Here is a 25843-nt window from a genome sequence, read left to right on the forward strand (position 1 = left end):
CTCCACTAGGTTTGTTCATAGTGATGCTTCCTTAAGGCCCACTTGACTTCACATTCCAGGATGTCTGGCTCTAGGTGAGTGATCACACCTTTGTGATTATCTGAATCGTGAAGATCTTTTTTGTACAGTTCTTCTGTGTATTCTTGCCACCTCTTCTTAATATCTTCTGCATTTTAGATGTCTTCTGAAAGGTTGTCTCTATATATATTCATTGATACGGTTCTTTTTAAAACCATTAAACGACATTGGATTAGACAGTACTATCGATGCTAAACTTTTTCCAAAAAGCAATAAAATATTTTCACAATAAATAGAGGGAAGGAAGAATAAAGGCAAAAGACAAGAGGGAGGAAAAGGAGAGAGAACCGGGGAAGCGGGGGTGCAGCGGGCGGGAGAGAGGCCTTCGAGGCCAGGAGCCGGGGCGGGGCGGGAGGGTGGAGCCCGCCCAGGGCCCGGGTCCGGAGCACGTGTGCCCGGGGTCTGGAGCACAGTGAAGACGGAGCCCACCCGGGGCCCGGGGTCCATGTAACGACCCGCAGAGACCAAGAGAAGCTGCGCATGGAGCAGAGGGCCTGGGAGACAGCCCGGCTGTCAGGGAGGTTCAAGAGGAAGAGGATCCAAGGGCCGTGGGGAGAAAAGTAAGACAGAGAGGGGGGCCCCTACTGCCCTGAAGGGCGAGTCTCGCTTCTAACTAAGGTTGACTGCAGGGAGCCGGCGTGAGGACCTCCACCCGTGGCAAAGGTCACAAGGAAAGAGGCTCGACATATGCAAAGGCGGGATTGAGCCTCAGGAGTCCCCCTGTAAATTCTCAAGCATCTACCCCCCAAAACCAGAGTCTGCCTACTTTACTACTTTGTGCTCTCACCTACATCTCTGACTTTACGGGGGGCTGTCCCCCACCACCTCTTTCGGAGAAGAAGTTAACTTAGAACTCCAGTTAATAATAATTCCTGGGTGTGACAGGAGTGTTTTAACCTACAAACTCCTCTGAAGGTTCTCTAGCCTGCCTGACAGGCTTGTCCGGCCACATGTGATTGCTCACAGCCTCCCAACCGTGAGAGGCACGAGATGCTTTAAACCTTCTAAAAACAGGTTCTTTAGAGAAGTTAGAAAACTATTCGTATAAGTATAGTGGGCTGATTAGAAATTGTATTGGTGAAGGGTTTTTCATTTGTTCAGCCAATGTTTACTGCTAAGTCTCCACATCCCCTGCCCTTATACACATTAATGATTATATAGAAGAAATAAGTATTAACCTTTGATATTAATCACGTTGGACCTTAGGCTAAGCAAATTCTTTCCTTAATTAAAACCCACTACACCCTCACCCTATAGGAATGTAACTTTATCTGGTACCTTTGGAAGGTGGCGTATGTTTCAAAAATAATCACCCCTGGAGAAATAAGTGTTCTGGTTGACTGACGTCTGTCACAAGGAGAGGGTCATAAATTGTCAGCAGGCCCACCTGGCCCGAAGATGATGTAACACCCCTAAGACCTCTGTATACATTTGTATGAAGCACCTGACTTTAATAAAAGTCAGGACTGCTGACCCTGCGTGACTTTTGCATAACATCTCAGTGTATAAAAGTAGACCATGGAAAATAAAGAATTGGGATCAGTTCCTCGAAATAGTGGTCTCCCCATGTCTCTCTCTCTCTCTCAAACTCTGGCTGACTTTCCATCTGGAGCACAGAGCCCGCCAAGCTTACTAACTTTGCCTGGGCTTCTAAGATCCAACCAGGGAGGCCTCAGTGTCTCCTCTCCTTCTGGAGAACAGAAGGACGCCTGCAGCCTATGTAAGTGGTGCAAGCTTATTGTCTTGAAGTTTTATTGCTTTCCCGCGTAAACCAAGCTACTCAGCCTCTTTTCTCCACTGAATTTTCCTACTGAGCTATCCTTATTCTATAACTCTTTATATTTCTAATTAATACGTAAGTAAAGCCAGTGTACTCCCCGAAGCCGTCTCCCCTTCGAATACCCTGGATCAGCTGGGGCTGGACCTCGGCAGTTGACCAGTTGGTGAATCGGGCGCAACCCATCCACCCTCTCAGGACATGAGAGTGTGCCCCGTTGCTCAGTCGTGTTCCTCTCTTTGCAGCCCCCTGGACTGGAGCCCACCAGGCTCCTCTGTCCATGGGATTTCCCAGGCAAGAATACTGGAGTGGGCTTGCCATGCCCTTCTCCATTCTCAGGACGTGTTCAGTTCAGTTCAGTTGCTCAGTCGTGTCCAACTCTTTGCGACCCCATGAATCGCAGCACTCCAGGCCTCCTGTCCATCACCAACTCCCGGAGTTCACTCAGACTCACGTCCATCGAGTCAGTGATGCCATCCAGCCAGCTCATCCTCTGTCATCCCCTTCTCCTCCTGCCCCCAATCCCTCCCAGCATCAGAGTCTTTTCCAGTGAGTCAACTCTTCACATGAGGTGGCCCAAGTACTGGAGTTTCAGCTTCAGCATCATTCCCTCCAAAGAAATCCCAGGGCTGATCTCAGGACGTGTATTAGAGTCTAATTCTCAATCCTCTGTTAGATCAAAATTCTACTTAGCTCATACAGGTCAAGAATTAACTTGTAACTTACAGCACTTAAGCACCCAGTGCTCTTGGTTATGCTCTAGAATATTCTAGTAACGCAAGCTGAGTCGCTTCAGTCCTGTCTGACTCTTTGTGACTGTGTGGACTGGGGCCCACCAGGCTCCTCCATCCATGGGATTTCCCAGGCAAGAATACTGGAGTGTGTTACCATTTCCTCCTCCAGGGGATCTTCCCGACCCAGGGATCGAACCCGCGTCTCTTATGTCTCCGGCATTGGCAGGCAGGTTTTCTTTACCACTGTCGCACCTGGGAAGCCCCAGTTCTAATAATAAGCGACTTTTAGTCACAATCACTTGATGCTCACAGTAGTATTGCCGAGCCCTAACTGTGCTCCAGACGCCATGCTTGGTATTTTGCAGGCACTCACTTCATCTGCACAACATTATCATCCCTCCCTATTTAAGAAATTTAAAATAGATGATGATAAGTAAAATATTCAAGGTCTGAAAGATAATCAGTGGTAAGCAATGCCTTAAACTTCATGATCTGAAAATTTCTGCACTTGACCAGTAACTAATATTCCTCATATAAAGTGAAGCACTTAGAATAATCTTGATATTTGAATAAGAATGGTATTCTTTTAAGCCTAAATCCACTCACACAGGATTAGACTACATAACATTTCATCTTCACTGCTTCTTTTCGTTGTTTTAATGATATATACTTTCATACATATTAAAAGGGTATATGTGCCCAGCTATCAGTGTTTGTAAGCTTATAAGTTGGGCTTCCCAGATGTTGCTAGCGGTAAAGAACCCGCCTGCCGATTCAGGAGACAAAAGGAGACGCGGGTTCAATCCTTGGGTCGGAAGATCCCCTGGAGGAGTGCATGGCCTCTCACTCTGATCTTCTAGCCTGGAGAATCTCCATGGACAGAGAGAGGAGCTTGGCAGGCCCCAGTCCATAGGGTCACACAGAGTCAGACAGGACTGAAGCGACTTAGCATGCATTCCTAGAATTATTCTACAGCACAAGCAGGCATTCCATCTTTAGCCTCATCGTCTCCCTCTTCACAAGTCTGAGTGCCATCTTCTGTTTTACACCGGAGGAAACTTACCCACAAAATAATCGTTGTGAGATACAACATACAGATTGTGGCCTGCCTGCGCTTCTTCAAATACCTCTTTATAGGGTTTCGGTGGATTCACCATATCTCTAGCGGACATTTCTGAAGAAAGAATGAATGAAATCAGTTTTAAGCTACTTTTCATCTCTTTGTAACATTTAAATTGACTAGAGCACATGACAAACTAGGCGTGCTGAGTGCATAAGCTACACGGGCGGGGAACCAGCGCGCGGAGACTGATGCCGAGACGGGCGCAGCCCAGGCCTTACGGACTCAGGGACCCCCACTGGAACAGGCTCCCTCCCTAGGGTTCTGAAGAATGTTAACCACTTTGGTCGTCCTGAGCCACATGCCAAGCCCAATTAATTTCCCAATTTTGAGAATCACAGGATAATTTTTGTTTTAGTTTGCTCCAGACTTCCAAGATGATCTAGGCAAATTTGAATCACAAATCAGCTTCATAAGCCCTGGTGCCCTGTGGGGATGCCTTGATGCAGATTTGGGCAGCTATAGACTACAGCGCGCATCCTGAATCTGTAGCTGTGAATATCCATCTTTGAACTGGCCCAAGGTGCCAGGGAAATCACTGGCATTGGGAAGAAACTCTCCTTCCTTCTGGCCCCAAACCTAGAGCTAGGAGGTCTTTGTTGAATAGCTGCTTTCCCAGGACTGGTAGTTCCTGGCTTTATATACAGCGAATTATTTTGTCTTTATTGTTTCCTGGAATGATTTTTAAATATAATTCCATTTGCAGTTTTCTCTTTATACCTAACAACATATTGAGGTGTTTTCTTTCTTTTGGACTGTATGCCAAGAATTCGGGTCTGTAAACAAACCGTTAAGAATATTGGAAGGTGGTCCTGCTCAGAATAATCCTGTAAAGCAGTACTTCTCTTTTGATGTAGGAACCATTACACCTATTAATGCACATACACGTGTTCTGGAGCATTCCTTTTACTACATACATAAGTGACTACTTTTCATATTAAATGAACTAATCCTAGATAGCAGTTATGATATAAGTACTGTAATTCCGTAATGTTCTGTCTGCTTAAATACAATTTTTAACCTATTTAAAAGGAAAAAAGATATTTTACATCTTTTGTTTTTTTTTTATTGTTTCTAAAGTTGTAAATTTACTGAAAAATTGAAATCAATACCATAGAGTTATTTTGGAAACTACTGATATATTTATTACACACAGCTTTTTTATTCATCTTTAAATTACCGCTTCTAAAATACATTTTTAATATTTCAAATATTAACAAATTTTAACTTTATATGTGATAATAAAGTACGACTGCAGATTTTGCCTTCAAAGACAAAGGCATAATTTATCTCCAGAACAGATACTACTATGTGAACGAAAAAACATCCTAATGGACCTTTTGGTAAGAAAGATAAGGTTCCTGGAGCAAAGCCTCAGCAGGTGCAGAAAGACAAAGAGAGAAGCACCTCTCTCAGCAGGATGCTAAAAAGACAGAGTTTGAGGTCCCCTGTAATGATATCTGGAGGGGAGGGTAAGGGACCTAAAAAGGCAGAGAGTGAGAGGGTTTACAGGAAGTACCCAAGGGACAAGAGGCAGGGAGGCAGAGGAGAGACGGCTGTGGAAATACATGCGCCACCCCCTCTCCAGATAAGAGAGGAGTCTGCCCTGACACTGCCTGTTCGCTTAGGAAGCAGGTACACAGCGTGGACTGGTATGAATGAGTGTTGTACGCAGCATTCAGCAAACTTATCTGTTCTGTGGTCTATGGTATGAAACCAAGTTTCATAAGGAGTTGAGAGTTATACACAGACCTAGGGAACAGACAAGGGTGAGGGGTCTGGGGGAGGGAAGCGTTGGGAGTTTCGGATTAGCAGATGCCAGCTGCTACAACAGGGTGGATAAGGAACAGAGTCCTGTCGCATGGCACAGGCAGCTATATCCAAGCTCCTGGGGTAAACCACAATGGAAAAGAACACAAAAAAGAATGTATATACATGCACAACCGAATCAGCTTGCTGTACAGCAGGAATCAACAGAACATTTGTACATCAACTGTTCTTCAATTTAAAAAGAAAATTTTAAAAAAGAGTTGAGAGTTACGAGCATATCAGAGGCCTTGGTGGAAATAAAACCCATCAGTAGGTGCCCAGGAGGAAGGATGGCAGCCCTCACAGCTGGTCCCAGCATCGGCGTTCCTGAGTCTGTTTCCTGTATCTGCACCATCTCTGCTCTGCGCCCTGAACCTCCTCTCCAAACCCTGAACTCACGGCCTGAACACACGGCCTTGACACACTCGAAGGCCTCTGGGTCTAAGAGTAACTTTCTTGCTATGATCCTGTTTTTCATTCTTGACATCTTCTGCACCAGCACTAAATAAACCCCAACAGGATACTGAATCCCATTTTCTAAGAAAACATTTTATCACTCCATCCCACCCATTGTTTTCACTACCTCTGACGATTGCCGTCCCAAATGTCGTATTGAGTATGTCCAGGCCTTTAGGCAATCCTGGTGTCTGATCATGAGATTTTCCTAACGGTGCCCGTTGATTGCTAAAATATACTGACTCCTTTTTATCTTTCATTTTCTGTTGAAACGTTGTTATAGGCTGTGGGTTGATCAATACCTTTGCCTAAAGAAGTCATACAAAGCAAAGATGTAACAACCAAAAAGAAAGAAATCTGAACATTGAAACTCAACAGCCAGGGAGCAGAGAATATGAAAGTGGAAAAGCATTTCATGATCGTTGCCTTGGCTCACCTTCAAACCCACCATCACACTGGGACTGTGCAGCTTAAACGCATCAAAACGTGACTTTTCACTGAGGCTAAAGTGTTTATGAGGGCAGCTCCTTGGTTCCGCAGCTCGAATATTCCAGAGGAGTGGGAATGACGAGCACAAGAGCCACGAGAGCCCCACAGGCTCCCTGCAGGTGCAAGAGCCGGCCTTCTGCCCAGGGTCTGTCCGTTCAGTCCGGAGCAGATAACACGGAGACCCCGCGTGCACACAGCGCACGCACCAGCGCGCTGAGGTCTCCAGCAGCGGCACCCAGCCTCTGTCCTCGCCACGCTTTACTGAACCTTGAGAGCACCTCTCTTCACCACGAAAGTGCACGTGTTAGTGCTCAGTCGTGTCCGACTCTGGACTGGGATTCTCCAGGCCAGAACACTGGGTGGGTAGCCTTTCCCTTCTCCAGGGGATCTTCCCAACCCAGGGATCGAACCCAGGTCTCCCATATTGTAGGCAGATTCTTTACCAGCTGAGCCACCAGGGAAGCCAAGAATACTGGAGTGGGTAGCCTAGGCCTTCTCCAGGGGATCTTCCTGACCCAGGAATCGAACTGGGGCCTCCTGCATTGCAGGCGGATTCTTTACCGGCTGAGCTATCAGGGAAGCCCACCCCTTTTGACCGTGGGAAAATGAAGTGTGGCTCAGCTTGTATCATCCAAGGGGACAATACGAAGTCTGGAGCTTACGCCGTTGACTTTCCCGCACTCACTGTCTTGCCTACTGCTGCTTGGATTTTTTCATTAAGAGTGGGAAGGAGGTTGGAAGTGATGATTTCACTAACACTTCATTTATGCATTGTCCCCCTTGGAAGTGAAGAACATACAGGGAAAAACAGAGAAGAAGTTACCGGTATCGAAATTTTCGATCTTATTCCGTGTGTCAAGGAAGGTGCGATCTGAGGATCATTTGCTCTGCCGTAAAATACTCTTTCGGCTCCAGCGGGTGGATATCTGAAGTTGAAAAATTTTTTTGCCTCAGGTGGGGTCATTAGCTGTCAACAGTGAGAGAAGAAAATAGAATGAATCATCAAATACAGTTGATTGATATCAGCAAGACTGATCTATACCAATCAAGGAACATCTTTCATTACATGAGTATAACAAGTACCTGGGGAGCTCCAGCACCCAATAATAAAGCATCTTGAAAGTTGTTTAATGGAAATAAACAGCATATTTTTAAAGTTATATTTAGCTGCAGCAGCATGGATAGACCTGGAAATTGTCACACTGAGTAAGTCAGAGAAAGACAGATATCATGATATGCCTTACATCTAGAAAATATCACACCAGATTATCACACTGAGTGAAGTAAGTCAGACAGAAAAAGACAGATCTCATGATATGCCTTATATCTGAAATCTAAAAAAATGATAAAATGAACTTATCTACAAAGCAGAAATAGAGTCACAGATGTAGAATTATGGTTACCAAAGCGGAAAGGAGGTGGAGGATAAATTAGGAGTTTGGGATTAATGTATACACACTGCTATATATGAAATAGGTAACCAGTAAGAACCTACTGTATAGCACAGGGAACTCTACCTTCATGGGAAAAGAACCTAAGAAAGAGTGGATATAGGTGTATATATATATAAATGATTCACTTTGCTGTATTCCTAAAACTAACAGAACATCATAAATCAGCTATACTCCAATAAAAATAAGTCATATTTAGAAAACAACCAGGAAGTATTTAAGTTAGGAAGAATACCATAAAAGACTGCTGCTGCTGCTAAGTCGCTTCAGTCGTGTCCGACTCTGTGTGACCCCGTAGACGGCAGCCCACCAGGCTCCCCCATCCCTGGGATTCTCCAGGCAAGAACACTGGCGTGGGTTGCCATTTCCTTCTCCAATGCATGAAAGTGAAAAGTGAAAGTGAAGTCGCTCAGTCGTGTCCGACTCTTAGCGACCCCATGGACTGCAGCCCACCAGGCTCCTCCATCCCTGGGATTTTCCAGGCAAGAGTACTGGAGTGGGGTGCCATTGCCTTCTCCGACCATAAAAGACTATTTCCAATCTAAATAAATGGAAAACTCTAGTAGTTTTCGTAGAGCTGGAAATCGTAAGCCTGGGATTTTCATTTCCTCATTCACACTCAACAGAAGGTCTTCTAGTAAAAAAAAAAAAAAATCCAAATGGACCACATTAAAGTTATGCAACTCTCATAAGGAATGTTGAATGTTGTTTATCTTAGATTCACACAAATGCATGTTGAAAACACTCACCCTGGGAAATCTTTCTGTCAAGCAGTTTGCAGCTCTGTATCCAATCGGAAGAACTTTCCCTGCCTAAGGAGAGAAGAGAAGTAATCAGTCATTGTGAAGGTACAGGGAGGGTGTTTTGAAGAAAGCAATGTATTTCCAATTTGGCCAACGCTTCTAACACTTCAACTACTTAACACAAACAGAAAAACAGGAAAAACAAATATCAGATCTAAAACCATCCTAAGGTATAATACAAACATTAGGTGCTACGTATATTTTGAGTTTACCTTTTTTTTTTTTTTTTTTTTTTTGCAGTTTCTGAACTCTGCAACCTGCTAAGGGACTCCACTCTCAGAAATACCTTGCCACAGTTCACAGGTTAAGTATCAGCTGTCCTATCATCACAGGCTTCCCTGGTGCCTCAGAGCGTAAACCGTCTGCCTGCAATGCAGGAGACCTGGGTTCAGTCCCTGGCTCAGGAAAATCCCTTGGGGAAGGAAATGGCAACCCACTCCAGTACTCTTGCCTGGAAAAATCCCATGGACGGAGGAGCCTGGTAGGCTACAGTCCATGGGATCGCAAAGAGTCGGACACGACTGAGCGACTTCACTTTCACTTTATTATCATCAGTACAGAGGGACTGTGACTGAATTCAAGCTAAACACAAACGATAAGCATTTCTGAGTGTGCATGCGTGTGTTTGCATTACGGGTATATTTCCGCCAACACCCTAGCTTTTGATATATGGGAACGTGTCCCCCCTGGCCAAGCTCCTTCTATGAATGGTCCTAACCTCACTTGGCTTTGTTCACTTATTTCTAATCTGGGTCTTATCTGTCCTTCTCTTGCCCAAGCAAAGATTATAATTGCTCGTTCCCAGCCATGCATCTCGTATCTATTTCCCCTTTATCATGTCAAGGCAGCTGATAGCTATTTTTGCAAAGCATAAGTTTCTCTTTAAAAAACCGAGAGAAAGAAACTTCCCGTAAGAGTGTTCTAGGTTTCTGGAGGCGGCTGGGAAGAATAGGTGAAAAGCAGAGAGGCTGAGAGTTGGGTGGAGGGATGACTGTACAGGAGTAGACTGATTAGATAAATGAGGGATGGCTGGGTGACAACATAGACAGATGGATACAGATGAATAGGTGGGAGTTTTTTATGAAGATGAACGTTAACTGCAGAATTCCTCTTAGAGGGAGAACCAACAAGATTAAGAGAGTATCTTGATGACATCTGAGTGTAAAAGAGGGTGCCCACAGACATGCTCAGACAGAGAATTTAACTGCTTTGCCAAAGAATGGGGCTTCCCTCCTGGCTCAGTGGTTAAGAATTTGCCTGCCAATGCAGCAGAGGCAGATTCTATCCCTGGGTCAGGAAGAACCCCTGGAGAAAGAAATGGCAACCCACTCCAGTACTCTTGCCTTGCAGGCTACAGTCTGTGGGGTTGCAAAAGTGTTGGACACACCTGAGCGACTAAAGCAACAACAACAAAGCAAGCAGGAGCTCCTGATGGGACAGACTAAGGAAGGGTTAAGGGAGATGACTAGTCAGATTGAGAGGAGACTTGCCTGATGGTCCACTGGTCAGGGCTCTGTGCTCCCAACGCAGGGGCACAAGTGTGATCCCTTGTTGGGACACTAAGATCCTTCATGCTGCATGGTATGGCACAAAAAATAAAATAAAATAGGAAGAAAGAAAAGAAAAATTGAGCAAAAAGTGAGTGGAGGGAAAGATGAAACAGTGAGGTCAGAGCCAGGGACCCAGGATGAGAACTGGCCAGTGACACGCAGCCCAGCCTTAATGCCAGACCTGGAGTAAATTCTACTTATAACTGCACAAAGGTAGAAGAGTCCTGTGTGAAAAGGGAGAGGGACTGTGCTCTAACTCGAGCTGAAGAGGGTGGGAAAGAGAGAGGAGACATATGTGACCTTTTCCATTTCCTTTAATTTTGAGATACAAGTAATTTTTTAATTCAGCTGGGAATTATAAGAAATCCCAGCAGTATCAGGGAACATAAAGTTTCTCTTACAATACATGTTACATAAGTGCCAACCATTCTTTTAAATATTTAATGGAAAGATTACTTCATAAAGCTGGGGATACCCAGGGCAGCTACTGTCCAGATGACAGACGATTAGAGAGACAGAAGGAAGGACGGCTGGACTGACAGGTCCATCCGTCCATGGCCTGAGTCTGCTTGTCCCTCATCCACTTCCCTTCGAGTGTTTGACAGCAGATATTCCAGGTTTCCATCATGCAAACATTTTATTGGACAGAAATACCCTTGATATTCCTCCCAGAGCTGCCCACTTGGAAAGCAGTTTGACTCCAAATCAGTGGCTATAATCAGGTTTGGATGTCCTCAGGTCATTTGATCAGGGGCACAAAGATGGAGGCCATCATATCTGATTCCCGCCTGTGGAGGCGTCATAATACATGTGTCCATCTCCTCCAGTCACAGAGCTCTTCTTATTTCAGTTGTTCTCAAGGATGACCGCTCATCAGCTTGAGGTATGAAGGATGCAGAACTCGCCACCCCCAAATATGCCTCTTTGGCATAAGGATTATATTGAACCAATCACTTTAATAAATAGCAGACATGAGAGAAGCTCTGAAAATGGAGTAGAAGTTGCCCTTTTGTAAGGATTGCATGAATTTTACAAAAGACATCACTGTAAACATGTCTCCTCCCCTGTATGAGGAAGAGAAGTTTGAATCTAAATGTCCAGAAACTCTTATCAATGGAGAAGATACCAGTGTAAACTGTGGAATAAACCTTCCCCTTGCTTACCACACTTTCCCTGGTAACCTGCCACAGCTGGCCTTCTTTTTGCACCAATTCTTTTTTTGTTTTTCTCATAGTTACATGAGCTTTTTTTTTAAATTGAAGTATAGTTGATTTACAATGTTGTGTTAATTTCTGCTGTACAGCAAAATTACTGTTATATATATATATTAAAATATTCTTTTCCATTATGCTTTATCACAGGATACTGAAATAGTTCTCTGTTAACATCTTTTTTTTGTCTTAGCTAAATGGTACTTAAAGTGGTGGCCTGAGCCATCTTGGGCTTACTCAGTTTTCCTGTGTACACATGAGGCATACATGTTAATAAACATGTTTGTCTTTCTCTTGTTAATGTCTTTCATCACAGAAGGTTCTAGCCTAGAACTCAGAAAGGTAGAAGGAAAATTATTTTCCCTTCCCTATCGTTTCTCTGTCAAGTTCCAAGACATGAATATACTCTTTTCTTCATAGCCTACATTTTGAATCTGTGTATTTGAGCGAATCCCAAACATGCTCCCCAAGTTTGGTGAAAATCTGTTGTGTAATTTCTCATGTGGTACAGTAAGAGACAAACAAAATGAGCTTCTGTCTTAACTGTATAGGTAAACTGCTAAATATGCAACAATAGGCAAATGGTTAAATAAAATATGTTACTTTCAAATGATATGCTATCATGGAATGGTTTAAACCATTCCATGTATATAACCATGTATATAAACCATTTTAAATGCTCATGAGACAACATGAATTTAAAACAGAGATATAAATTTGTTTTGTACAAATTCACAGACTCACATCTCTGTTGGCAATACGCACATAATGCAGAGACAACAAGTTGTGAGCTGTGATTGCCATTTCTGAGTGGTGACCTTTGTTGTTGTTGTTGTTGAGTCACTCAGTCATGTCTGATCTCATGACCCCCGTGGACTGCAGCACACCAGGCTCCTCTGTCCTTCATGATCTCCCGGAGTTTGCTCCAACTCATGTCCATTGAGTTGGTGATGCTATCTAACCACCTCATCCTCTGTCGTCCCTTCCCCTTTTGCTTTCAATCTTTCCCACCATCAGGGTCGTTTCCAATGGATCAATTCTTCGCATCAGGTGGCAAAAATATTGGAGTTTCAGTTTCAGCACCAGTCTTTCCAATAATTATTCAGGACTGATCTCCTTTAGGATGGACTGGTTGGATCTCCTTGCAGTCCAAGGGACTCTCAAGAGTCTTCTCCAACACCAAAATTCGAAAGTATTTGGTGCTTTCGGTGCTTTCTTTGGTGCTCAGCCTTCTTTATGGTCCAACTCTCACATCCATACATGACCACTGGAAAAACCGTAGCTTTGACTAGACAGACCTTTGTCAGCAAAGTGAGGTCTCTGTTTTTTAATACACTGTCTAGATTTGTCATAGCTTTCCTTTTAAGGAGCAAGTGTCTTCATTTCATGGCTGCAGTGCTGAACTTACACGTGCTTTTATTTTCTTCTGTGTTGTTTTCTCAATATTTTAATATGTATTGCTTTATTAAGCAAAAGAAAGCAATGAGGGGTTATCAAAAAGTCTATAAACAATGTCAAATAGAAGGGAAACAGCTACAAGAGCACTAGAAATAAAAATGAGCCTCAAGTGTATGCAGAACCAGGCCAGAACACAGGAGCAGGAACTTCCCTGGTGGTTCCGTGTTTGCTAATCCACCTGCCAATGCCAGAGACACAGATTGGAGCCCTGGCTCAGGAAGATCCCAGGCGCCTTGGAGCGGTGGAGCCGGGCACCTCAGCTGCGCAGCCACACGCCCAGGGCCCGTGCTCCCGGCAAGGAGCTGCACCACGGCCAGAGAGCAGCCCCGCTCACTGCAGCAGAGAACGCCTTCGTGCAGCCACGGAGACCCGGGGCAGCCAAAAACAGACTAAAAAACAGGAGCAGCTGTGATGGCCACCTTAAGTTCTCCTCCCCAGCTCTAAAGTCTTGGGGGGGGGGTGCTCAGCTGGTACTAGTGACCCCCCAACCTGAGAAATGGGACAATGATCCACTTTGAGTCTCTCCCTTTTGCCTCCAGGGCATTTGCTTTCATGTCTAGGAGATGTCTTTGACTGCATCCTCCAATCCTCTGCTAAATGTTTATTTAGACTATCCAAATACCTTATATTATGTTCTAAAATGTTCTTCCTTCTTCCTTGGCTGTTCTTTTAAAAGTTCCAATCTTGTCTTACAAGTGCAACCTCTTTTATTTCTGGACTAACTTTCCTGTGGGCTTACTTTTCCCTGTTCTGTCTGGGTTTTCTGTTTGCTTGTTTTGGCCCCTCCCTTCAAGCTGGCCTCTGATCCTCACCCGGTTTCCGGCTCCCCAGAGATGACTGTGTTACAGGGCTTGTTGAGTCTTGGACTTTCCTGTAAAGTGATCAGATGATGAGGCTGCCTTTATCTCAGTAGAGTCCCCAATGTCTTTTTTTTCCTCTAGGTTGTTCAGAATTTCCAGAGAAGAGTAACGGTGGTAATCCGATTGTAAAGCACAGCATCTATGTTGGACGCTGTTCTCAGGGCTGCCTGTGTGTTAGTTCACTTCAGGATGATTTCCAGGAGGTAGGTGCTATTATCAGCCCCGTCGTGAGCAAACGGAGGCACAGTGAGGCTGAGCGACAGGGTTACACGGCTCACATACCGGCAGATATTGAACCCAAGCAGGTCTCTCCTCTGATCCGCTATGCCCCGTCTCTCCACCCTGCCTGCGGCTGAGAGGGTGGTCCCCACCCTGCCTCTGGCCGCCCGGGCTGCGCTGGGGAAACCGCAGACAGAAGGTGCGCGTTTCCTTTCTGGCCCCTGCCTTATCTTCATCTTGGTGTCTTTTGATGCCAAAAGCCACTCTGGGAAAATAAATCCACGGTTCCGGTAGCAGGGAGCACGAGCTGGTGCGGAGAGGTGGGAATCGTGGGAGACGGGGGCGAAGGAGGGGACCAGCTTTACTACATCTGATTGCGCGGGCTGAGCTTCTCGGGGCTTTTTCCGGGCAAATAGGATCATTTCAGGTAGAAATGACTACCTGATTTCTGGCAGATTTCACCTCCGCATGCAAAATCAGTGGCCATATCGCCATCTTCCTATTTTCCAAAACATGTTGATAATTTTAAAACTGCTGTCTCCTCTTTTATTTTCTTTTTCCTCGTGGTTTATTATCTTAAAAAAAAAATACTACAGGCCACAAAACTCAGGAGAGTATTTACTGTAAAGACCTCATTCAAACACCAGGGGCCCCAGTGCTGCCCTTCCCAGCAGAGGGAGCAAACCCAGGGGCGCAGAGTGATGACTGGTTGGTTCGTTCCTCTGAGAAGCAGAACATCTGTGACAGATGGGGGGAGCGGGGGGCGCAGGGTGGGCAGGGAGGTTCCCTGTGAAGGGAGGGCAGGGGGAGGCGTTAGGAAGGAAGAGCCTTGGATCACAGCACGGCTCTGGGAACACTCGGGCAAGGCCAGGGCGTGGTCCCAGGGGTCTGCGTTGGGCAAACTGGCTCTGATCTAGGGCCCCTGCCAGGCTGTGTCACCGGGAGCGCAGCCTGCAGAAGGAACGCCGCAGGCCACCCGGGGCAAGGCGGTCAGCCGGCGCCCCTGCCCCTACGTCCGCTGCCCAGTGGGCCCCAGGCGGTCAGGCCCCGGGGCCACAGCGCCCAGCACACACGCACGGCCTTTACGTCTCACGTCTCCTCTGTCTTCTTCGGCTGGGAACGGTTCCTAATGTTCTCTTGTCTTTTGTGACCTTGACATTGAGTATAGGCCAGTTATTTTCTTCGTTGTGCCTCAGTTTGGGTTTGACTAGTGTTCTCTTATGATTAAAGTTATACATGTTTGTCAGGGACATCAGAGAAAGAACGCTGTGTTTTTCATTAGGGAGCAAACGCGGTCAATTTGTCCGCTGGCTGGTGGGGTCAGCCTTGCTCCCTAAAGAAGTAAAGCCTGCTAGGTTTTTCCTCGGTAAAGTTTGTCATCAATAATTATCCCGTAGAACGGATAAACAAGGCCCTACTCTATGGCACAGGGACCTGTACTCGATATCCTGTGATAATCCACAATGGAAGAGAATATAAAGAAGACTGCATACATTTATAACTGAGTAAATTTGCAATAAAGCAGAAATTAACACACTGTGAATCTACTACAAATTAAAAAAAATATTCTTTGTAAATATCCAGTCCCTCACTAAACCTGGCACGACACTCGGCATGTGGGATCTTAGTTCCCCAACCAGGGATCGAACTTGCCCCCTCGCCAGCCCCGCCTGGCCACCCCCGCAGTGGAAGGGCAGCTTCTTAACCACTGGATCGCCAGGGAAGTCCCTAAACTGTTACCTGCTGTTCCAACACCTGCTGATAAGTCTTGTCTAAACCATTACTATGTGATGGTTGCCAAAGTGTCATTTTTTAATTCCATCATTTCATCTACATTTATTAACTGGAATTAAACTGAAAGGAGACTCTCTTTCCTTACTATTTATTTAATCATTCATGTTTTTATATCCGTATTAAGTACCTGGATTTCTATTTTATTCAATGGCAATTTTTAATTGAAGTAGTTGATTTACAATATTGTGTTACAGCAAAGTGATTCAGTTTATGTATATATATTAACTATTTTCAATTCATAAAATGCTTATGAATGTTCAATTCATGAAGAAATTTTCCATAAATTCCTTTTTATATATAAATTTCACTTCATTGTTTTCCATAATAGGTTGTCCCAGGGCATTGACTACAGTTGGCTGTGCTATCAGCAGGTCCTTGTTTGTCTGTTTTATGCCTGGCATTGTGTGTATCTGAATTCCATACTCCGAAGTTATCCCTCCCCCCTTCCCCTTTATTCAGTGGCAATGGTATTGAATGCTCAAAGTATAATAGTTTGGTGGAACCCCTCCAGGAGCCCTTTCAGACTTGTTTCTGCACCACTTTGACATATCTGCAATATTCTTTGAGCATTTTCTTACTTTTTGGTTCTCAAAAGTGTTCCAAGTTCATATTATAATACACCAGCCCTAGAGTCCTCATTCCCCCAGAGTCCTGATTCCCTTTAATAGAGAATGATGTTTAGAAATCAAGATCCAGGTTCTGGTGTGCTCATTGCTACGAGATAAACATTACTTCTAGATCCTCTTAGAGGATGAAGTTAGGAAATGGGTGATATATGCACGCCCCCACACACTCGCAGCTATATCAGTTCTACAATATTCTATTTAATTAAATGTATCTAGCTTAGACATTGACAAGAATATAGACATAGCTATAGATATAACCGTAATGTGTGGTTAGTTGCTCAGTCATGTCCGACTCTGTGACCCCATGGACCGTAGCCCACCAGGCTCCTCTGTCCATGGGGATTCTCCAGGCAAGAATACTAGAGTGGGTTGTCATGCCCTCCTCCAGGGGATCTTCCAAACCCAGGGATCAAACCCAGATCTTCCACATTGCAGGTAGATTCTTCACCATCTGAGCCACTGGGGAAGCCCATGAATACTGGAGCGGGTAGCTTATCGTTTCCCCAGGGGAGCTTCCTGACCCAGGAATCAAACCAGGGTCTCCTGCATTGCAGGCGGATTCTTTACCAGCTGAGCTACCAGGGAAGCCCTATAAATAAATAAAGCTCTATAAATGTAAAGCTATCTAGATATAGATAGGCAGATACACCATGAGTTTCCACTGATACCTCCAATTACAAGTCACACAGCAGGATTCCTTCCACCTTCTCATTTTTGTATTTGTGACTTTTTTCTCTGCCAGTAAGAAGCCTGGCTCCTACCATCCTGTCTTTGCCTGCCTGCTCAGGCTCTCTGTGCGCAAACAAACTCCCAGCCCGCTGACCAGCTCCGCACTCCGTCCTTGCCACACCCGGGCCACCTCACTTGGCCACCTCGTCAGTCAGCCCTCAAAACACAGGTTTCAGGGACCAAGTCCCCCGTCACTTCACGTCATTGGTTCCCAAGATTCAGGTCAACTCAGGAAGGTTGATACAAGACCATTTTCAGCTGTGAAAGATCCACCAGCCCATAGTCGTCCACTCTCCTAATGCAGGGTAGGCTAATACAAGGGTTCCATCTCTCCCTTGGTCAAGATAACTGTCTTACCATAGATCACTGTCCCTAACTCTGAACATCTCATCAAAAAAGAGGAGTGAGAGCATCAATCTTTCTGCCCATTAGACCCTGAACCCATCATGCAAATGAAACCATCCACGTCTGAGAATTCTGCCCAAATTGGCTCTTTGCAAATTCAGACAAAAATTAGGAGTTCAAAAAAAATTTTTATTTATGTATTTATTTTTGGCTGTGCTGGGCTTTCCTCTAGGTGCAGTGAGAGGCGTTACTCTCTAGCTGCGGTGCAGACTTCTCACTGCAGTGGCCTCTCTCGTTGCAGTGAACGGCGTCTGGGCTGGGCCTTCAGTGCTTGCTGGACGTGGGCTCAGTGGCTGCAGTTCCCGGGCCCCAGAGCACAGGCCCAATAGTTGTGGCTCGTGGGCTTACTTGCTCCTTGGCATATGGGATCCTCCCGGACCAGGGATTGAACCTGTGTCTCCTGCATTGGCAGGCAGACTCTTTTACCACTGAGCAACCAGAGAAGCCCTGTGACTTGTTTTTGAGTACCAGGGTTTGCACAATTATCAGGTTCTCATAAGATTTAGAATGGGTAACCCCTTTGCCTCTACCCACTCCCTGAATAGCCATCAGGGGCTCCGCTTGTGGCTCACATGGTAAAGAATCTGCCTACAACACGTGAGACCCAGGTTCAATCTCTGGGTCAGGAAGATCCTCTGGAGAAGGGCAAGGCTACCCCCTCCAGTGTTCTTGCCTGAAGGGTTCCATGGACAGAGGAGCCTGGCAGGCTACAATTCCTGGGATCGCAGAGTCAGACATGACTAAGCAAGTAACACTTTCACTTTCTCTTAGTGTAGAACAAGGAGGGAAAAAAGGCATCTCTTTGCATGACATTTACCACAGTGTAAAATCATTGGTTTGTTGGTCACAAGACTCTGGGTTGTAAGAGTGTTTTGAAAGCGGGTACTGAATCATTTCTCATCTTTGCACAGCCCTAGCACCTAACAGGAGAAGGCAATGCACCCCACTCCAGTACTCTTGCCTGGAAAATCCCATGGACGGAGGAGCCTGGTAGGCTGCAGTCCATGGGGTCGCGAAGAGTCGGACATGACTGAGCGACTTCACTTTCACATTTCACTTTCATGCACTGGAGAAGGAAATGGCAACCCACTCCAGTGTTCTTGCCTGGAGAATCCCAGGGAGCCTGGTGGGCTGCCGTCTATGGGGTCGCACAGAGTCGGACACGACTGAAGCGACTTAGCAGCAGCAGCACCTAACATGCTGTCTAGTCATTGTAGACAACAGAATCTTTTTTAAACTTTTCTTTGTAACGTTCCTTCCTTTCTCCTCTTTGTACTTCAGGGCTCAGTGTACTAGTCGCTCAGGACAAGAAGGCCCCGGGAGTCTCATAATCCGTCAGGGCAGACCTTCGCCTGCAGCCACAGGACGGGAGTCCTTACAGAGACACATCCCTCCCCCAGACACTGGAATGGCCTGATGGAAAGCAGGTGTCTTCAGGGACTGGTTTCAGCAGGCTCAGCAGCTAGATTTTTCCATCTGAGCTGTCCTCACTGCCAAACTTGAACATGGGTTTTGACCCCATCCACATGCACTTCCTCCCTCCTCTGAGGCTGGATGAACTCAAGGGCGTCAAATGCTTCCCTATCCCACCCCTCGGGGAGCACACTGGGGATCCCCTGTTCTTTTCCTTTCAGCTACATGAGTTCTACAAAGTCTACAAGAAGTAGACAATATGCATAATATCTAAACTGTTGCAAGTATAAAGAAAATGAAAATATGGAAGGCTTCCCAATCCTTTTCACATATTAGCATTACCTTAACACCAAACTTAGAGAAAGATAACACAAAAAGGAAAACTCTGTCCAATTGGACTGCAAGATCAAACCAGTCCATCCTAAAGGAAATCAACCTTGAATTTTCATTGGAAGGACTGATGCTGAAGCTGAAGCTCCAATACTATAGCCACCTGATGCGAAGAGCTGACTCATTTGAAAAGACCCTGATGCTGGGAAAGATTAAGGGCAGGAGGAGAAGGGGACACCAGAGGATGAAATGGTTGGATGGCATCACCAACTCGATGGACAAGGGTTTGAGTAAGCTCTGGGAGTTGGCGATGGACAGAGAGGCCTCGCGTGCTGCAGTCCATGGGGTCGCAAAGTCAGACATGACTTAGCAACTGAACAAAAACTGATACAAAAATCCTAGTAAATATCTGGGAAATAAAATCCAAGAGTATATAATAATAATAATATATCACAACCAAGTAGGGCTCAGCCTAAATATATGAAGATGGTTCACTATTAGAAAATTAACCATGCTAATTCAGAAAAGATGTATTTCAACAAACACAGAGAAGGCTCTTCATAGCTCAAGTTCTATTCCTGATTTTTAAACATACTTAGCAAACTGGGGATGGATATTACAAATATAATACTTAATGGTGAACCATTAGAATCATTCCCATTAAAGTCTGAAAAGAGACTTTCTATATTGTATTATTGATCATAGGAAGTGTAGTGAGATAGGAAATTAAAGTGAGAATTGTAAACATCAAAGAAGGAAAGGCCACAGCATCAATATGATCGTCTGCCCAGTAAATCCAAAAGAAACAGGAAGCAATAAAGACCAATTAGAGCTCAGCAAGATGAACAGATGTAAGGATTTTTTAAAAAAATGAAAACAACCATACGAAACAGCTTTTAGTCTTGTTATAAATCAAATAAATTTGAATTAAAACAATGCCTTACAAATCATTATTAATTTTTAAAATTCAGTGCTACAATCTTACAGGAAGTGATTTGGCAATAAGAACCAGAAAAAGATTCATCCTTTGACTTCTCCTGAGACTCTATCCTAAGGAAATATTCTAAGACATATAATACCTAAAGAATTTCATAGACTATTTTTACAGAAAAATAGTGGGGAAATAATCCTGCAGGTCAGGAAGCAACAGTTAGAACTGGACATGGAACAACAGACTGGTTCCAAATAGGAAAAGGAGTTCGTCAAGGCTGTATATTGTCACCCTGCTTATTTAACTTCTATGCAAAGTACATCATGAGAAACACTGGGCTGGAAGAAGCACAAGCTGGAATCAAGATTGCTGGGAGAAATATCAATAACCTCAGATATGCAGATGACACCACCCTTATGGCAGAAAGTGAAGAGGACCTAAAGAGCCTCTTGATGAAAGTGAAAGAGGAGAGTGAAAAAGTTGGCTTAAAGCTCAATATTCAGAAAACAAAGATTATGCCATCTGGTCCCATCGCTTCATGGGAAATAGATGGGGAAACAGTGGAAACAGTGTCAGACTTTATTTTTTGGGGCTCCAAAATCACTGCAGATGGTGACTGCAGCCATGAAATTAAAAGATGCTTACTCCTTGGAAGAAAAGTTATGACCAACTTAGATAGCATATTGAAAAGCAGAGACATTACTTTGCCAACAAAGGTCCATCTAGTAAAGGCTAGGGTTTTTCCAGTGGTCAGGTATGGATGTGAGAGTTGGACTGTGAAGAAAGCTGAGCACCGAAAAACTGATGCTTTTGAACTGTGGTGTTGGAGAAGACTCTTGAGAGTCCCTTGGACTGCAAGGAGACCCAGCCAGTCCATTCTGAAGGAGATCAACCCTGGGATTTCTTTGGAAGGAATGATGCTAAGGCTAAAACTCCAATACTTTGGCCACCTCATGCAAAGAGTTGACTCATTGGAAAAAACTCTGATGCTGGGAGGGATTGGGGGCAGGAGGAGAGGGGGACGACAGAGAATGAGATGGCTGGATGGCATCACTGACGCGATGGACGTGAGTCTGAGTGAACTCCGGGAGTTGGTGATGGACAGGGAGGCCTGGCGTGCTGCGATTCACGGGGTCGCAAAGAGTGGGACACGACTGAGCGACTGATCTGATCTGATCTGATAATGTGAATGCAATGAAGTGCCAGTAGGTACGCTGCTGCTACTGCCAAGTCGCTCAGTCGTGTCCGACTCTTAGCGACCCCATGGACTGCAGCCCACCAGGCTCCTCCATCCATGGGATTTTCTAAGTAAGAGTACTGGAGTGGGTGCCATCGCCTTCTCCGCCAGTAGGCACAGTGTTACGGTAGTGAGCTTATGTGTGTTTCCATTCCTGTTTTCTCAATATTCCGTGTTATTATCTTTGTTTTATACTGAAAGCAGGTATTTCAATTTTTTTAAGATTTTTTTGATGTGGACCATTTTTAAGTCTTTATTGATTTGTTACAGTACTGTTTCTGTTTTATGTTTTGGCTTTTTTGGCCACAAGGCATGTGAGATCTCAGCTCCCTGACCAGGGATGGAACCCACACCCCCTATATTGGAAGGCAAAGTCTTAACCACTGGACCACCAAGGAAACCCTGGATATTTTAATATTTACACATGTATTTTTAAAGGAGTCTCATTTCTAGTCTTAACTCATCTCTCCTCTTGCCTGTGATCCCATTTTCACTCCCTCCTGCCTACCTAGGGTAGGCTCATCACCTCCTTGGAGTTATCTCAAACTCCCCTCCCGATCCACTAAACAAATGTATCCCTAAACGGAATCTTTACTCCATTCCCTTCACTGTCACACTTCTTCAAGGGAGAAAAAATTCACAATACTTTTCTCTAATTCTAATTTCACTCTTCAGTATACTGGAATCTGAATTCTAACAATGTCACTAGTTCCCTTAATGTCCAAAGCTGGTTTATCTTTATTCTATTTCCCCTATCACAGACGTTTTTAACACTGCTGGTCACTTTCTCCTTGAAGCTCTCGTCCCTATCCTTTCACAATTAGAAAGGAGGATGTGAAAGGTAGGGGGAAGCAGGGGTTTTAGAATTGCCTGTTTCTGAAACCGGAAGCTGGTCTCCGCTCCTACGTGAGGTCAGGTCTGAAGCCTTAGACTGCAGAACCCATCCAGAAAGGAGAAGCAGGCACGGCCAAGTGAGAAGAGAGTGGCTGGGGAAACCCAACGAAGGAAGCAGAGAGTAAAGGGGTCCGAGGCAAAAGAACGCCCTGAGCCCCAAGGGGAACAGAAGTCTGCAGATGCAGAAAGAGAAAATTCTGCAGAATCCCTGTGACCAGTTCAGCGAAACTGTGTTCTCCTATCTCTCCTTTATTCCCGGAACATTTTAAGGGTGCTCCCTTTCTGTTCCTCAATACCACCCTCTTCAACTTGTCTTTTCCTTCTATCCCACTCACTCATCCAGCCCTCCTCCTATTTATCAAACATATATTTACTGAATGGCCACTATAAGCTGGGCATTGTGATATGCATGAAGCTATGCGATAAATATGAGAAAATCCTTGTCCTCAAGAACTCATGTAGTTGGGACGTCTCTGGTGATTCAGTGGTTAAGACTCCACGCTTCCACTGGAGGAGCAGGTTTGATCCCTGGTAGGGGAACTAAGATCCCACATGCCACATGGCAAGGCCAAAATGTTTAAAAAATAAGAAAATAAAATAATTACCTAGCTGACATTCCTTCTTCTGACAGTCTCACATGTTCCCCAAGGTTCCTGCCCAGACCTTCTCATCCCACCCCCACCCACGGCTCCAGCTGGTCTCCCTGGCTGTTTCATCTGGCACCCTGCAGACGTCTCACACTCAGGACTGCAAGCTCCAGGTGTTCACCAGATACTCATGGGCCACCAAACCGGAAAATGTCTCATTATCAACAGAGAAACTCCTAAGTTGTCCATCCACTTCCCTGTCTTTCACCACATAGATCCACAACCGGATGGCAGTTCTTAACAATACCATCTCCTGAAAGCTTCTCAGAATGGCTCTTTCCTATCCATTCTTTCTAACTCTGCATTCATTTCAGGCCATCATTACCTTGAAATAGCCTAACTATCCAATATCTTTCCCTTCCAGTCCACCATTATTATTGATAACACATATATCTTTACAAAAAGCAAACTGTATTTATTTCCTCCCTCGTGAAGACCCACCATTGCTCTCTCCCACGCGTTTTACTCCTGCGTTGTGGACCTTTCGATTTCTTCTTCATCTCCTACCGCTATGCTGGCTAAACAGAATTGTTTATACCTCCCGACTCAAGAAGTTTTGGCCATGCTATATGCCGTTCTTGGCTCAAGGTGCCTCAACCCTTTTTCCCAAATGACAAATACTGACACATTTTTTTAAGGACTCAGTTCAGGCACTCAGTCATGTCCAACTGTGACCCCATGGACTGCAGCATGCCTGACTTCCCTGTCCATCACCAACTCCTGGAGTTTACTCAAACTCATGTCCATTGAGTTAGTGATGCCATCCAACCATCTCATCCTTTGTAGTCACCTTCTCCTCCCGCCTTCTATCTTTCCCAGCATCAGAGTCTTTTCAAATGAGTCAGTTCTTCGCATCAGGTGGCCAAAGTATTGGAGTTTCAGCTTCAGCATCAGTCCTTCCAAAGAATATTCAGGACTGATTTCCTTTAGGAGGGACTAGTTGGGTCTCCTTACAGTCCATGCAGGATCTTAATTCCCCAACCTGGGATTGAACCCGTGACCCTGCACTGGGGTCGCAGTCTTAACCACTGGACGGCCAAGGAAGCCCCTTTCTAAATGAGCTCCAGTACTCCTGGCTCTGTAAAGGCTTTCCCATCTCCTGCAAACAAAACTGTCCAAATTTTCCATTGAGCTCCATGTTTACAGTGAACCTCTATTAAGGAAGAATCACATTTGTTTTCTATTCATATAGACATCTACATAATATTTGTTTAGTTATCGTCTTCATCACTGGAGTGACAACCTAAACCCACAGGGTAGGGACCACATGCTTTTCATTTGTTAGTGCCCTGGACCCAGCATAATGGTCACAAGTCTTATCTGAAAGAACAAATAAGTCACAGAATAATGAATGGAAAAAGAAAAATGTTTCTGAAAAAAGCTACGTGAATACTCGGATACAACATGTTCTGGAGAAAGAAGATTGAGAAGGTGCAGACTGAGGGATGGAATGCAAGTCAAAGAAGAAAGGGGGAAAGTGTTAGGAAAAAAACTTACACTTGGCCAGCAAGGCATCCGATCAAAACATTTCCCAGAGTATATGGGTCTGATGCGATCCGGAGGTTCTACTCCTGGTTCAGTGTTCTCAGCTTCCCTTTGCTCCTCAGGTTGTTGGGCCAACTGGCATGCAGAAGGTTCTATCACCAAGCCCATTTGGGGCTCTGGAAACTCCATTTCAGCCAGCTCCTCTGGGCGGGTGAGCCCCATGTCCACCTCCACAGGAGGCTCTGTCTCTGCGCTGGGCTTCATCACCACACAGGTGGACTCTCCTCCCAGTTCCCCTCTACACTCCATCCCCAAAGCAGGTAGCTTGCTCACTGACGCCCCGAACCCTTCAGGGTCACCAGTCATAGGACATCTCCTGCCCCCTGAAGCCTGTGGACTTTCACACGCCTGGCCCAGTGGAGGCTGTGTTACCCTTCCTGGACAATACCCTGCCAGAAAACGCTCCTTTTCTAAACCCACTCTTCCGGGCAACGCACTCAGAGGAGGTTTTGTTTCCTGTGAGGCTGAGACCCTGTGGACTCCTAAATTACTCCCATCCATGAAGGTCCTAGAAATATTCTGTCTTTTCAATCTCAGTTCAAGCCCCTTGCTTGATGGAGATCTTATTTCTGGTGATGCCATCCTCTTTTCATATGTCTTACTACATGGGAAATCTTTTCCTAAGCCCACTCTGAGCCCCAGCTCCGTGGGAGATGTTGTTCCCATGAAGACTCTCCTCTCTTCTAAGTCATCCTTTCCTTCCAGGGCGAGTCCCACCTCCATGCTCAGGGGAGATTTCCTCCCAGACACCGTCATTCCCGGTCCAAGGGCACTCATCTCTGAGGGATAAGCTGTACCGGGCTGGAGGGGAGCTCCTAACCCCTTGGAGGGCTCCATCCCTTTGGGGGACGGCACTCTCAGAAAAGAGCACATCTCCACCCTGGGTCCCTGCCCGTTCAACACCTAGCGGGGTTCGCAGGGAAGAGGAGACAAGGTCTGTTTACCCGGTTACCTGGGAAACGGGGGCGGGGCTTGGAGCGCAGCTCTGTGCGCGAGCCACGCCCTTCTCTTCCCTCCTCTCTCTCCCCCATCTCTCCTCATTCTTGCTTCCTTATCCTTGCCTCCTCTCTTACCCTCTCCTTCCACCCCTCTTTAGTAGACTGGAGGGCAAGAAAATTACTTGAAATATGTGGTTCTGGGCTCTAGAGCAAATGATGCCCAACTTCTCAGAAGGCGGTCCCCTCAGGGCGGGTTCAGCCAGGGGTCTCCTCCCCGCTGCGGGCCTGTTGACTTCACTGTTAACAGGGCCTGTTCGAGGAATGAACAGCCCTCTGTCT

At 45.4% G+C, this 25843-nt stretch overlaps 1 protein-coding gene across 1 annotated transcript in view; it reads right to left on the bottom strand.

The window, feature by feature from the left end:
* EFHB (EF-hand domain family member B) overlaps nt 1-25439 on the bottom strand; it is a 64256-nt gene extending 38817 nt beyond the window's left edge. The window contains exons 1-5 of the mRNA XM_055570029.1: nt 24519-25439; nt 8664-8726; nt 7287-7430; nt 6102-6282; nt 3653-3763 (exon numbers count right to left, since the gene is read on the bottom strand). Coding sequence (XP_055426004.1) covers nt 3653-3763; nt 6102-6282; nt 7287-7430; nt 8664-8726; nt 24519-25439 — 1420 coding nt within the window. The remainder of the gene's footprint in view (nt 1-3652; nt 3764-6101; nt 6283-7286; nt 7431-8663; nt 8727-24518) is intronic.
* Between the last annotated feature and the right edge of the window lie 404 nt (nt 25440-25843).

The sequence above is a fragment of the Bubalus kerabau genome, chromosome 2, assembly GCF_029407905.1.
Source record: "Bubalus kerabau isolate K-KA32 ecotype Philippines breed swamp buffalo chromosome 2, PCC_UOA_SB_1v2, whole genome shotgun sequence".
Taxonomy (NCBI): Eukaryota; Metazoa; Chordata; class Mammalia; order Artiodactyla; family Bovidae; genus Bubalus; species Bubalus kerabau.